General features: G+C 34.5%; 3 protein-coding genes across 3 annotated transcripts; all 3 read right to left on the bottom strand.

Moving 5' to 3' along the window:
- Positions 1 to 2,143: 2,143 nt before the first annotated feature.
- Tsp_08356 (putative ribonuclease T2) lies at positions 2,144 to 2,530 on the bottom strand. The gene has a single exon (XM_003375314.1). The coding sequence runs from the start codon at positions 2,528 to 2,530 to the stop codon at positions 2,144 to 2,146; it is 387 nt and encodes a 128-aa protein (XP_003375362.1).
- A 791-nt stretch (positions 2,531 to 3,321) lies between these two features.
- Tsp_08355 (hypothetical protein) lies at positions 3,322 to 7,738 on the bottom strand. The gene is made up of 7 exons (XM_003375313.1): positions 7,574 to 7,738; positions 7,248 to 7,446; positions 6,976 to 7,036; positions 5,695 to 6,148; positions 4,609 to 4,793; positions 4,128 to 4,572; positions 3,322 to 3,543 (listed from the first exon to the last, which is right to left on the bottom strand). The coding sequence occupies exons 1-7, from the start codon at positions 7,736 to 7,738 to the stop codon at positions 3,322 to 3,324; spliced, it is 1,731 nt and encodes a 576-aa protein (XP_003375361.1).
- Positions 7,739 to 8,711: 973 nt separating this feature from the next.
- Positions 8,712 to 15,105, bottom strand: Tsp_08354 (hypothetical protein). Its single transcript, XM_003375312.1, has 22 exons — positions 14,969 to 15,105; positions 14,599 to 14,837; positions 13,900 to 14,022; positions 13,634 to 13,814; positions 13,294 to 13,420; positions 13,128 to 13,232; positions 12,879 to 13,070; positions 12,707 to 12,812; positions 12,308 to 12,631; positions 12,092 to 12,231; positions 11,721 to 11,849; positions 11,518 to 11,634; positions 11,317 to 11,459; positions 10,979 to 11,257; positions 10,735 to 10,859; positions 10,468 to 10,616; positions 10,247 to 10,417; positions 9,923 to 10,054; positions 9,637 to 9,842; positions 9,441 to 9,550; positions 9,094 to 9,378; positions 8,712 to 8,818 (listed from the first exon to the last, which is right to left on the bottom strand). The coding sequence occupies exons 1-22, from the start codon at positions 15,103 to 15,105 to the stop codon at positions 8,712 to 8,714; spliced, it is 3,627 nt and encodes a 1,208-aa protein (XP_003375360.1).
- Between the last annotated feature and the right edge of the window lie 265 nt (positions 15,106 to 15,370).

Here is a 15,370-nt window from a genome sequence, read left to right as displayed (position 1 = left end):
TTAAGTCACTTATCATCTCATGTTTAAAATTCTTCATAGAGAATATATTGAGAAATTATGCTCAATATGAATTCTAAATTGGCACTGTTTAAGTGATTACAACTTAAAAATGAAAAACTGCCACTTACGGCAAAATGCATCGTCTTCTCATTGTTGATGTTCAAACTGTTTGGATGTTCATTGAAATATTATTTTGCAAAAATTATTCCAAAAAATAATAATAAATAAAATTCAAATGTAGTGTTTAGCATTTGATATTGGTCTTCAGTTAATTTTCCAATCCAAACGCAGTGCTTCTATCCACGGACGGCCTCAAACTAAAATTATTTCCAATATGTCAATAAAGCGAACGACCTCGCATGCAAATTTTTATTTTGTTCATTTCTGCTGATAAATGAGGCCAGTGCATATTTTTCATTGCGTTTATTTACTTAACTAATGCATTCTGTTTCAAAAGAAAATTTAATTGTAACTTGGCCAAATATAGAAACACTTCTTATTACAGAAACTCTCATTTGATCTTTATTATCACGCATATTCTAAATACTAGAAATAATATAAATATAAGAAATAAAATGCATGCTCATTTAATATTATAAGCTGACTAGCAAAAAGCCAGAAAAACTGATGCTTTGAGGAAACAAATCAAATAAAATGACAAATCATACGAATGACAGTTATTTGAAAATTCAAAAATGAGGGGGGGCATTTGAAATTCCCCTTTTTTTTTTTCCCCCCCTGACAAAAATACGCCATAACAAAAACATTTTCTTAGACAAAACACGCCTCCGCATGTCTTAACTTGGGATTTAAATTTTCAAAAATGACCTACATAAATAAAAGTTATTGCAAAAAAATAAAAAGTATATGGCTGCGCATTCTGACAAACAAAATTATCCAGAGAAAAACTCTTTTATGATGTACAATGTAAAATTAATATAAAGTAATAATAATGTTAAATAACTTATCGTATGGAAAAGAATAATTTTTCTTACATGAATAACAGAAGTAAATTGGCGCTTTGTGATATTAGATCAGTTGAGTTCACATGGAAATTCAGCGCCATGTGCAAGTGTAAAGTGTAAATTGAAAAATTGAGCGTATTCTACAGTTATACCAGGATAACTGCAGAAAATAAATAAATTGAAATGTTAATAATTTCAGCCTTCAACTGCATATAATTGAAAAGTTTTTGATGATAATGATGATATAATCAATAGATTTGATGAAAAATGATGATATAATTGCATCTGTAAAAAATACTTTGTTTAAATTGCTTTTTTTGAAAAATTTAATAGTATTCTCTAGTCGAGAAGAACAAAATAGTTAATATTGTAAATTTTCTACTTATATAAACCTTTCGGTGGGGTTTTATACTGAAAGTCGTAAAAGTATTTGTTTACACAGCGTACTGCAGAGCAGCCACAGTAGGACTTGTTTACCAGAAAATTTACGTCCAGTCCACGATCAAAAATTTGCATGAAAATTCTAGTAAACAAGTTGAAGTTTGTTTACTTTGCAGCTATAGCTCACCACTAGCCTGAACTTTTAATATATGTATATATACTTCATCTAATTGGACTTTTTTGAGCGATTGAATGATATTTATTGTTCAGGAATAATGTAATTAATAATTATTGTTGTAAAGTTTCGCACAGTTTGTAATGAATTTGATGTAACGATGTTTTGTTTTGATGAATAATACCACACAACGTATGTAAATATAAAGTAGCAGTGTAAATTGAAATGATGTGGATGATGTAAAAAAAGAAATGTGTCAAAACAATGGATGTTGACCATTTTTGCATTTTGAACACTTTGAGACTGTGATTCAAAATGGAGATGTGTAAAAAACAGGTTGCATCTGCTAAGGCTTTAATTGTTCGTTCGTGCTTGATAAATTCGCTTATTTGTCTGTAGAGACACACGGCAAAATATTGGAAATGGGTAAGGCGTTGCAGCTTGCTAAGAATTTGACAGAACTGCTCCACTTCCAGTCTTATTTGTTGCTGGAAATTGTTCGCGTTGTAAGCGTGCACAAACCAGCCGATCAACCTACAGTGGAATACGAACAAGCGGACGTTTCCACTGCCAGTTGTGATGAAGTAATTTTTCTATTTATAATTACGGCGCACTATTATTATCATTGATATTTATCTTTAATCCATTTGTTTGAATACAACATATTGAGAGAATAAATATCATTTATTAATTTGAAATGTCGTAAAGAGATGATTTCTTCTTCATCTTTGGTTTTGACGATCTTACCCCACCAAGCCTCCGTGTGACAGACACCAATATACGGAGGGGTGGGTATATTGACACAGTGGCATGCTGGATTGGTACCCTTCATTCGAGTAGACCATTGACCAAATGAATCAGCAGTGGAATACGAGCATAGTTTACCGATTTGATAATTACTTATCATTGTTGGACAAGTTGATCTATTCGACGAATTGATTGCACAATTCATTTCACATATTGCAGAAAATTTGCAGAAAAAAAATGCTTCTTCACATTTGTTTGACATTTCAAATAAATATATTCCATTAATGAACAGCACCTATTTACTACCCAGGAGCAGTTTATTCGGTGTTGGAGCTGTTACAGTTTCCTAGGACAAATAAAGAAAATCAAGAATTTACACAAAAATTAAACTCTCAAGTGTCACATCCAATTATGCAAGTGACCCCAGGTTTATTACAAAAACAAGAAACTGAATGTTCACATCATTGTTAACTGATAATCAATAATTAATTGACGCTAATTGGTAAATGTTGTCATATTATATTAAATCATATTAACAACAGTACGATTGACAAAGAAGTGCACTCTGTAGAGTTGGTTAATTAGTCAGTTACCAAACTACTGCTGCATGCATCAATATCACTTTATCACGCAAATGTTATTCATAATGAACTATGATGAGCGTAATTATTCGACTTACGACATTTCTGCTGTGTATTGAAAAACAATCATACACTGGTCTGTTTGATATTGTACAATCGACCTCTGCCGTTCAAACGTCAAATTTGCAATTGTACACTCGATATTCCGATTCACATGTGATCAGATAGATGATGATAAAGTGAAAAGAAAAACAAGCAAAAAAACAGCAGACAAAACTTCATCTTGTTGTTTATTGCAAGTTATTCAAAAAATTAATTCAAAACAACACCATAAATCATTCATTATGCTCATGAAATATATTTATAAATAGGATAAATTCAATTCCTTACTGATTGATAATTGATAAATTTTCATTTCAAATCAAATTCAATGAAAAAATTGTACGCAGTTCAATGTCGGAACAAGTCCGCGTTAAAATTCAATCCAGCTTAGGAAAGAATTATGTTCGCTGGATATATTGTTCACAATCGCTTGTTCAATCAGTGGTGTAATGGCTGCAACACGTGAAAACAGAGCAATTGGCCTGGTCAAGTTGTCTTTGAATACTTTCAACCAATCAAAAATGCCCACTTGGTAGAATCTATCTTGATGCAAACAAAGCAAAGGAGCGCCTTCAAATAATGAATTAGGGATCTGAAAGAAAAAAAAAAGAACTTTTCATACATTGTGCACAGCTTTCCATTGTAATAACTACGTAATTAAAACTGCTTTTTTCATTATATAATCATCACACATTTTTCACATTCAGAGGCAATGGAATACAATTATCCCAACAGTGAGTGATTGTGAACTGAATTTAAGCAAATCGATGCGAGAAATTGCTTCACAACGGATAATAAAATGAACGCAACGTATAAAATTCACCACGCAAGCGTACGTACACGCGCACGTATGCGAGCATACATGTACAACTTCTTGACAAGTAATGATGCATAGCAATATTTTTTTTTCAGAAATATGAAAATTTTAAATTGAAATAAGAAGAAAATGAAGTTGAAATAAGAAAAACTGACTTGAGAATTTTTCTCGGAATTTCTTTTCCAACTTTGCTTGCAAAGTAAAAAAGAGTGCAATACTACTCTCTTCGTTCATTACAAATTTTTTTTTGAAAATTTTACAGCCATATACAACAATTTTATTACGTGCATTCTCAATGAGAATATAATTAGGATCGTTCGCTTGTTTGTCTGTGCAATTTTGCACCGGTACAAACTTACCTGAGCAATCAAAGCATGGTACTCATGCAAAGAGGCAACGTGAAGTACAGCACAAAAGTTCATTCCAGGGGTAATGATAATTTCTTTACTCATAGCTGTACACCAAAAATTAGGCATCCTTGAAAATCTGAAAGGTTCTGAAAATCCTTGATTCACTTGGTATGTAGTTTTCGGCAAATAGCACGGAGTATTCCTTGGCATTTGAATGTGTGCAGCAGGCAAACAAACCGGAGTCACCAAATTTGAAATGGGAATCATCGCAGACAATCGTAGCAGGGCAAAATTGTAGGGAAGATTCAATTTTTTCCACGACTGTCTTTCTGCAGGAGCAATAATCTTTCGCACACCAAAGCCATACGAATCCAAATAGTCAGCACTCAAATACGATGGCATAACTTTTACATCCCGCATGCACCTTAACAACAGCATCCCGGTAACTTCGGCGCTGAGATTCAGCGTTTAACATATTCATTTAGCTTACCCAGAATCCAAGCAATATTTTGAAGTAAGAATAAGATCACCGTACATACTACTCTCATTGGTTAACATAATTGTACCTATGCAATCTTTGAACATGCCGGCTGATCCGTGGCCGAAAATGAAAAACAGTAGATGGTCATGGAAATGCAACGACGTATACCGAAAACCGCATGGAATTGCGTCGAGCTAAAGTTCAGTTTGAACAAAAATGATGATGCAAAATGCGAAAATTTCAATTCCACAATTCCTTTTACCGTCGGACAGAACATTGCCGATGTGAATAATAGCCAACAGAAGCAGTACGCGCGCGAATAGTTGAAGCACAATGCTTTTCTCTCGCTTCTGCAACCCATCGACGAATAATAATAATAATAATAATAATAACAGAAATAACAACAACAAAAACGTGCTAGTTAATTAATACTACCACACAGTAGATGTTGCTGACCAAAACTGGACAATATTCCAACTTTTCACAGCTAAAATAGCTTTGCAGTTCGCAATAGTACGTCACGAATGTCAACACGAGTGTCAAAAATTAAATTGCCCAATTGGATTTAAAACCCACTACATTTACACAGATTAGTTAAACTGCATATTTGTTTGCAATTACGTTTCACAAGCGAAAGCTGTTTCGCAATAATTCTGATCCACAATTCAGCTATGCAGATGGAATTCAATCTCAATTCAAAAACTGCCTTTAAGCATCTGTGCAACTCGTTTACTTGTTCACCTTTTTGAATTTGCATAGCGCTGTACGATTTTTAGCAACATTTACAAATCAAAAAATAAAAATAAAATCAAAAAAACAACAACAGACAAATTAATTAGCTCTGGTAAAATTCAATCAATTTTCAATCAATCAAATAGGATTTTGAACGTCCTTCTGAATTTTTATGCGACACTTTTGTGTGCGCTATTGCTATATTTCAATGCATCTGTGTGTAATGATGAGGTCTAAATTAATGGAACAATTTTGCCAATTTGAAAAGTAATGTAAATAAAATTATCCCAAAATTAGTATCAAATCACAAATCAAATTAACCGTGAAAATGAAAAACAACACTTCATAAATTTAAAAATAAACCTTTTTTATCAGTATACGAGTAATGAAAAAGAATGAAAAACAACTAGTTACCAAATCTGACGATACCAGTACAGGTGGCATGATAAATACCGCACAAATGTGCTTGAGAGGAGAAAGCTTCAACTGGGGGATCAACAGCGCGCAACTTTCCAACGGATAGATAATCTTCAGTTTGAAAGGAAGACCAAAACCGTTCAAAAAAACGCTGTGGATATTTGGCATATAGCAAGTGCTGTTGTCGTTGATCACCAGATCTGATTTTAAACATACAGGAATTGCGGCGAAACTGAATTGAACGTGTGAAGCCAGTTTGATTATAGCAAAATTGAACGGAATATTGACAGCGTTGGCTTCTTCACGTCCAAAAGGCGAGGACATTCTGCGGATGTGAATTCCTTGTACATGCACATTTTGCAAGTACAATGCACCAAGGACAACCATTGGAACCGATTCCCTGGAATAAAAAGAAAAACAAGAATCACCGACATGCAAAATGAAAAATAATTTTCATCACCAATTAGTAAAACAATATCTCGACGTGATCACCGTGTCGCTGTACGTGAAATTCGGCGCTGACGGCATTATAGTGCCGATGCAATCTTTGAACATCATTCCATCCTGGAGGCCAACGAAAAAAACAATATGCTGAAGAAAGAACGAAGTTTCTCCACTCTGCACACCGCAATCGGTAATTTCACACTGAATAAAAAAAATTTCCAATCAGAACAACAATGTGGACAATAACTTCAGCAAAATTTGCAGTACCGTTGCAAGCACAACGTTGCATATTAAAAAGTGCAACAAAGTGACAAGACAGGATAAACGTACTGTCGTGCTGTCATTAAAATTTGTATGCAATTTTCTACTACAAACAGAAGAACGAACCATTTTCAGCAGTGGGGATAATTCAAAATACAACTTGCAATGCCGATAATATATCGCAGATCGAAAGTAAACAACTCTGTCACATCACTGAAGAATTGATGCAAATTTAACAACATTTAAGGTAGATATTTTTGCAAAATGTAAATTAGCAATTGCAATACTGAATTTGTCACTGGCTTGAAACATGCTGTTGATATAATTAGAATTTCCATTCATTATTTACCTACCATTACTATTTATCATCAGAAGTTGAAAATATCACAGTAGCCAGTTGAAACAACAAGCACTATGCGTCCAATTAAAAACCAATTAATGATAGTAATTATATGTGAAAGTGAATAAAAATTTACTTTCTTCTTCCAGAATCATCTTCCCGTATTGCGATGTATTACTTACTGTTGAACAGGTTGAATAAATTTGAAAGAAATGCAATTAATGAAGAAATTAAAGTTGTACGCTGATACGAAGAATGTGAATAAAAATCACAGTCAGCAAATCAGAAGATCACATTTTACCATCAACTTGAAATTGGAACATGTTATTCAATTCCAGCAGAAAAAGAATAATAATAATAATATTGTCGCTTGTATTGGCAGAATTCAATTTGGAACAGGTAAATTGGATTCACCGTAGCACGCCTTTCCATACACGCACGCACGTTTACGTACGTTTTTGAATTAAAATTTCATTCAGTGTTCGTCGGCTGAATGTGGCATTGCTGAAAACAATGACGATGCCAGATTGTCGTATTTGGTACTGATTTTCGGAATTAAAGAGCAAATCATTTACAAGAGTTGCATTGGAACGGTGATCAAGCTGACGTTCAACGACACTTTTTCCGACTTGATTCTTACATCCAGAACATGCCTGGAAAAAGAGTATAAATATGCAAATAGGGAAAAAAACTGGTTAAATTCCATCGGCATTTTATTTTCAGAGACCTCCACTCGAGCAGAGTATCCGAAATGCTCCATATCAGCTGGTATGGTCCAACCCATGGAATTGTGAAAGTAATCGAACCGATTTCCATGTCAGAGAAAAGTGATAGAATTCCCAATTTCGCCATAGTCAAACTGCGCACCATGATTTCACTGCAAGATGATGATGGCAACATTCCAATCTGTTTGCCGGAAGGGAAATTTCCATATTCAGCCGACATGGAATGCTACATGCCTCACATTAGCAGTGGAATACATTTCACATTTCAGCCGTTTTTTAAAATAATAATTTTACCGCCCAACAAATGGCCAACACATCCCGCTCATTTTCCGGTTTCAAGAAGGAGTCAACTTTGCGGAACATGCACAGTATCCGCTTCCAATAATACTACGATAGACCTCGAAGTAAGTGGAAATGTTGATCGTCAAATTATTCTATTATAAATTTTCTTCGTCTCTCATTTTTATTCATATGGAAAAAATTGTCTACACAACCTGAAAAAAAACAAAAACCATTATTTGCATCAAATACTGAGAAAAAAAAAACGAAAAAGCTTAAAATAGGTGGTGTAATTTTCGCTTTTCAGAAACTCAAAGTAATAACCGAAGGGGCACCGCTTCTGTGCAGAATCAACAACACCGATTATCAGTATGGAATTTATGATTGGACAAAATTGCACAGAGTATCGAAAAATACTTCTCAACCGATTGCAATTTTCACAGAGCTTTATCCATTCAACCTAATCTTCAATTTTTTCGCTTCTAACATGACCTACATTACCGATGATAGTATAATCCTGTAGTATTAAATAGCATCTTGAAAATAGAAACAAAAACAACGGCTTATTTTCTCTTCGTAAAGTAAGTAAGTTTTTCGTAGAATTTTTCTACCGCATCTGATGCGTTGATTCAATTATTAGAAAATAAATAAATTATAGATCGCAATTGTTTCCTGAAAAACAGAAACAAGCACATTATATATTATTTCAAAAAATATGATGCTCAAAAAAAAATAAATTGACTGGATAACAATACAACAAATATAAATATATATGATATAATTTTTTTTTCAAATTTTTACTTTCCTGTTACCATCGTGCTTATATTGATTGAACTTAATTGAACTAACGAACCACGAAAAGTAAATGTGTGTGAAAATTATTTTCTTCACAATGGCAAAGTTATCTATCATCTTTAAGGCGTTTCCGCAGTTGTTGTTGTTGTTGCTTTGTTCTGATCCAAATCTTCCTTGATGTCATCATGATCGTCGTCATCGTCGCTACTCATCAATTCCGCATCATCTGGCAAATCTTCATTCTTAATTAATTTGAATAAGAATCAACAACAACAACTACTACAACAGAAAACAAACAAACCATCGTGGTCGACGACTTCAATCCATTCATGATTCTTTTGTAAAATCTACTGTTCGTCCAGCCGTTTTCTTCCGCCATTGTTATCAGCTCTTCTACACGTTGCGAATTTTCTCCTAAGCCAAAAAAAAGATGAACAAAACCCCACCACACAAATTATACAATTACACAGTAAATACAAAAAAAAAAGATTATACACTCACGTTCAATGAGAATCAAAGAACCAACAGCCGCGGAAATGCTTTCGGTCGTACAATGCTTTTTCATCATTGTCAACGTGCTGTCGATCATTTGTGAAAGTTGATTTCGATCTTTCGCCTGTTGAAATAAATACTGATATTTTAAGCAGCTGGCGATAACTTTCTCGCCCAGTCGTTCTGCTAAAGCTCGCGCCTCTTCGTCACGTCCATTGACCGTATAATACATCCAAAGGCCGACCAACGGCACCGGATTGTTCAAACGATAAGCATTCTCAGCGTAAAGATGAACTTCAACAGAACAAACAGTTTTAATCATTTTTCGCATGCAAATTTTTCTTTTTAAAAATCACCTCGTTCTTCCAATTTGGGGTTGTTTTCCAATAGTAGCGCCACCAACGACGAATAGGTCCGTACTCTTGGGCGAATTTCCAACGATTCCAAAAAATGTTCACATTCGCCACTACAATTTTCACTCGACATGCATTCATAATTGTTATAAACATCGTTTGTGCATATTAATTATATTTATTGGCTTTTTTGATTTACCAGTTTATCATCACTTCTCCGATGTAATATTGCAAGTTCAGCATTCGAACATCAGATGCGGGAAGTGAACGACGAATTTTCGACAATGATTCCCAATCTTTCATACGTCTCAGAGTCATGATCACTTGACGACTGACTTTCAACGGAAAAGATTGCCGCATCTGCACGACCTCTTGAAACAAATTCACCGCCTCTTCAATTCGCTTCTACAAACACACATTGAAGCGAATTTAAATTTATACTTATAAGAAAGCAAAAAATCCCCCCTCCCCCCCCCCTCTTTTACCTCATTCAAAAGAGCAATAACTTCAGAACTGGGCACGACGTTGTAGATCGACTTGAGCAGATCATCTTCGGTCTGTTCCAATGAATCCATGTCACTGCCCATACGTTCCACTCCACTGTTTTCCAACAATTCCTGAAATGAAAATTTCCAAATAAATATTCATCCAAATTCATCTAATAAATTATTGTTTCAACAAGCAACGTACAATCAAATCATCCGGAGGCAGTTGGCCGTTGTCGCTGAAAATCTTTTTGAACAACAACAGATTACGCTTGGACAGGTGAAAATTTTCCTCCTTCAACAAATTCCAAAAATACAACGCACGTCGCCAATTTCGACAGTTTCCTGTGCAAATAGAATATGCAAATAAAATAGAGAATATTTCGTTTCCAAAAATTGCATACTGTAAGTGATCAACAAAAACGAAAGCAAATTGTTGCGATTGCAATCCACTACACCATTGGTTGCTGTGAAAAGTGCTTCCAAATCTCGAAACTAAGAAAAAACCAATAAATAAATAAATTAAAGTTAACAAACAAACAAACTTTATTGTTTTCCACACGAATTCTGCAAAAGTTGATCAAATGGTTGTGATCAATCCGGACACCTCGACGTTTCAAAAGCTGATTCGCCTGATCCACACGACCACAGCTAACCAACGCCAGGGCCAGCGTCATCACGGCGTGCAATTCGCCTCGAATTCGTACGACAATGTCAAATGCTTCAAACAATAACATGCCAAATTACCATATAAATAAATAAATAAATATATATATGCAAAATTTTGCAAAGGCGTATGGAAAAATAAATACCTTTCTGCAACAAAGCCGACTGTTCCTTTTTTACCAATTCAATTGTCAGTTCAGTTGCGTACGGGATGCGGCGGAAAAATAATGCGGCTCTTTCGAAAAATTCCACCGCTTTATCCAATTCATTCCTATAATTATTTTTATTCATTCATAATCAACAATATATACAGCACGACAATTGATTACAATTTTACAAATATTCCATATTAACATTAAAATTTATACGCATATGTTATACAGTAGTTACCGGTCAATGTATTTTTTGATGCACTTGGTCATCAGTGAGCTGATATTCATGGGAAAATTGTCAACCGATGTACCATTCAACAGATTGCACAATTCTTCCGGTGAAACGTTCATTACAGCCGAGTCGAGAAACGAGTTCAACGCCGCAGCAAACCGTCCACTGTCATATTCGTCCGTGCGATTGCAATTTTCCCTCAGAATATCCAAAGCGTCGTCCACACGCTTCTGTTTGACCAACGCTTCCGCAACAGCGAGTGCCGTATGAGCATATTTCGTTTCTCTGATGAGCAAAAATGGGAAAATATTATAAATTTTCAAAAATAATAATTTTTCACAAACTTCGATTTGAATAGTTGCACCGCTTGATCCACTTCATCGGTAACCAGATAAACGTGGATCATCTGTTGGTCGTGGCCCACGGTTGCATACCAGTCGTTGTGGTCTTTCAAGAAGAGGTAGAGTTTTTTGAAATCATCGTATTTCTTAAAAATTTACCATTAAAGAATAAAAATTTTGAACATCTCACACAAAGTCACCTACCTGATCAGCGAAAGCTTTCCGAAGCATCACATCTGCTAAAAATTTGTCCACCACGCCCATCTGGTTGCACTCGTCAATAAATTGATCCACATCAATATTTGATACTGCCGTTGTTGCCTGAAATATGGAAATTAAAAAGAAGAACAAAAAAAACTGATTTGAAACAAATTTATCATTCTGAAGCTGATGAAACAAGCACTTACATTTTTCACATTCACGGATGATGGTTCGTGTTTCATCAGTGTATTTAAATATTCGACGAACTTTTCACTGCCAGTATTGGAAAATTTTTCCTGCAAATTCTGCAACGTAGCTGAATCGAAAACCAAATTCTAAAATTACAACAACAAAAAAATATTGTAAAACTCAAAAAAACAAAACAAAACAAAACAATGATATGGATGGACAACAATTACTTGCTTAACAGCGCAGTGTAAAATTTCTTCAAATTTATCCGGCTCTGCAAAGCGTGACAATCGTTGCAATATTTTCGAATTGAATGCTTCATAATTGCAAAAAAAAAATTATATTTCATAATCGCAGCCAGTAGTCGAGTCAGAAAAATATTACCAACTGCAGCACTGTCGTCGGCAAACCAGTCGTTCAAAATACGCAACAATTCCATGCAAGCGTTGACTTCGCCTCGTGCAAATGCGAAACAAAGAGCGTCGATGATTCGGTTTCCAGCTAACACGCGTACTCGATGCTTCTTTGCTTGAAGAATAAAACGCAGGATAATTTTTTCAACATGAACAAACATCATCCAACCACACCCCCTCCCCATTCATACCGAGCTCCAGTGCTTCTTTCGCGTTCACTTCGCGCAACAAATAGCACATATAGCCAGTGCGATACAGGTTCGGAGTTAGTGCTGGCAAACGTTCAGAATTCAGCAATTTTTCAACATCCGCATCCGGAGGCAGATTTGGATAAAACCAATCCGTCAATGTGCTCAGTGTGACTGGCACTTGCAATTCGTCCATAATGCCCAGAACTCGAAGCAACGACTCAGCAGATGTACGTACAGATTCTGCGCACAACAACGGCCAGAAATACTGCGTACGAAGCGGAATTCCAGCAACTTTCATTTCTCGCAGCAATCCTTCCGCTATATCTGAAGCAAGGAGAAAAATTTAATAAACAAAACAAAACAAAACAAAAATTAAAATATGATGCTTTTCAACAGCACCTGGATGTTGATACAGGTAACAGTATTTCAGTGCAACTTCGTAAGGGTTATTGTGCATGTGTTCGGCTTTCAGTGACTTCAAAACAAACGAAAACGACGACAACAACTTAAAACACGAAAAGCTACATCATAAATAATCGTTTAAAAGCAAAATACAAAAAAAATCGCCTACCGCATCATTTTGAACCATGTATCTCAGCATCTTGTCACCTATACTTTTCAACGTCCCATCCGGCAGTGGATTTTTCCTAATGGTTCGCAACACTTTGATCGCTACTTCACAATGATCACCAACCGCTAAACGCACCGATGCATTGTTCGCTTTTGTAAAATAGCCGGGCATTTTTCGAAATCGTTCCAAAATCTAAACCACTGGTAGAAATTGAAATTTTTCCATTGATCAACAATTGGCTTTACGTACAATATCACTCAGATCATCATGTCCGTTTGCACAAAGAACAAACAGCGCATCGAATAAAGCATCATCTGACAAAAATATTCCAACCGCCGATGCATCATCCAAGACCTAGAACATATTATTCGAATTATTCGAAGTAATAAAAAACAAACAAACAAACAAACAATACTTGATATATTTTTTCTTTGTCACCTAATTCAGCATGAGCTAAAAGTTTGGCCGCATATGTCAAACTGGACGGCCTCAGACCCTTGGTTTCCATTAAATCCATTATCCCTTTCGCACCGTCTTCGTCTCTTAAAAAAGCAAAACAAATCACTCGTTACTGGATTATGTTCATCAGTTGAAAGTAACAAAGCCAAACTTTATTTTCGAGTAACCATAAATCAACGATGCAAATATTCGCTCGTTGAGGGACATTTTTTTCTCCTTCATCAATTCTACCATTTTCCTAAATTAAAAAAAAAAATAAAGAAAAACTACAAACTGGCAAAACGAGAAATGCATACATTGCTTCTTCAATGTTTCCTTGCTTGCAACACTGATGGACAAGTAATTCAAATGTATATCGACTCGGTTCAATGCCAGCCTCTTCCATTTCTTTCAACATGTCTTCACAGGAAAACTGCTTACCATTTTCATTGTATACAACAATGCGGGCATTGTAATGTTCCACTTTATATTGCACACCTTAAATTGTATTTAAATAACGTTTCCATTATACTGTGAAATTAATAATCACTTTTAAAAATAAACAAAAAAATAAAAAGCATACCATAACCAGGTAACAATTCCCACAAGTCTTCAAAAAGTTTCAGGCGTTCTGGCGGTAAAGCATCTGCCAACGAATGCCCACAGCATAATAACAAAAATGAGGCGTCTGAATTTCCAATCTTATCTGAAACAATAAATAAGGAAGATGGCAATAAATTTCTCTGTGAAACTGTATTCAATTTAAAAAAATTAAATCACAATTTTAAAATGTAAATTAACAAAAACATAATAAATTATTTGATCAGTTTTGAAAAGTCAAAAATCACCTGCCAAAAAACGGCATTCAACATTTTCACTACTTACTAACCGATAAAATTCAATCACACCAAATAAATTCCAACTTTTATTAAATAAATTATTAAAATTATAAATTCAAATAAAATAATCAAGTTTTATTCTTACCATATTATTTGATTTAATTTAATTTGATTGATTCATTAATAAAAATTAAAAATACAGTAAATTTGAACATCAAGAATATTATGCTACCGTATTTTATTAATGAGTACCACTAAACAACGTACAAATTAATGACAAAGTTGAAAATTCAGTTTTACATTGAACAGTTGTCAATTTAATAAAAAAATAATTGAAATGTGTACCGTTTAAAATATTCAAAACTGTTTAAAAATATGAATACAAAAAAACATTCGCAAAAATAGACAATATACGACAAGTGATAATTAAATTATAAACTTACCAGTAGAATGCAAATTTTTGATGACACCACGAATATGCTCGAGATATGTACAATTGCCTAGAAACATGTCGTTTCTCATTTGTTCAAAAAACGGACTGATATTCGCATTCAGTGATGATGCCCCGTAAGCTTCAACTTTCCCTAAAGGTCTATCAGAATGCAAAATTGTCTGTATAGTTTCAGTGATGGTCTTGTCCGCAGATACACTAGATGAATCACAATTTACACTTGCCAAAGAGCTGAAAAATGCAAATATAAAACATTCGTGTGAAAAAGTAAACGGAACTTTTAAAAAAATAATCACACTTTAAAATGAATTTACAACTAACTGTTAATAAAAGACTCAAAAACATGCTTGAAACAAATTTACCAAAATGATAAGTCTGCTGAATTCAACGACTTTTGAAAATGTTTTCCACTTCCACGACAAGCATTATAGCGGATGAAACTCAACGACCGATACGTAGGAACGTTGTACTTTTTCAACAAAATTCTTGACACGTTCATAATTTACTTTTCGATGACAACCTAAAGTTATAAAATCAGCATCACAAACTTCATCAAGTGTTTTATCACAAATGCGCCACCAAATCAATTTTATAAAGTTGATGTTGATTTCCACAAACGGAATACACACTTAGAGCAGTTTCAATTTGTGCTCATTACAATGATGAAAACTTTCTTTTAGCATAACTATTTGCATTTTATCCCGAAAAATTAAAAAAAAACATCATCTATCACAGCACAAAAACGAAGTAAAACGCATAAGTTA

The sequence above is a fragment of the Trichinella spiralis genome, assembly GCF_000181795.1.
Source record: "Trichinella spiralis strain ISS 195 chromosome Unknown Scfld5, whole genome shotgun sequence".
Lineage (NCBI taxonomy): Eukaryota > Metazoa > Nematoda > Enoplea > Trichinellida > Trichinellidae > Trichinella > Trichinella spiralis.
Note: the sequence above shows the minus strand (reverse complement) of the source record. Positions and strands in the feature narration are given on the sequence as shown.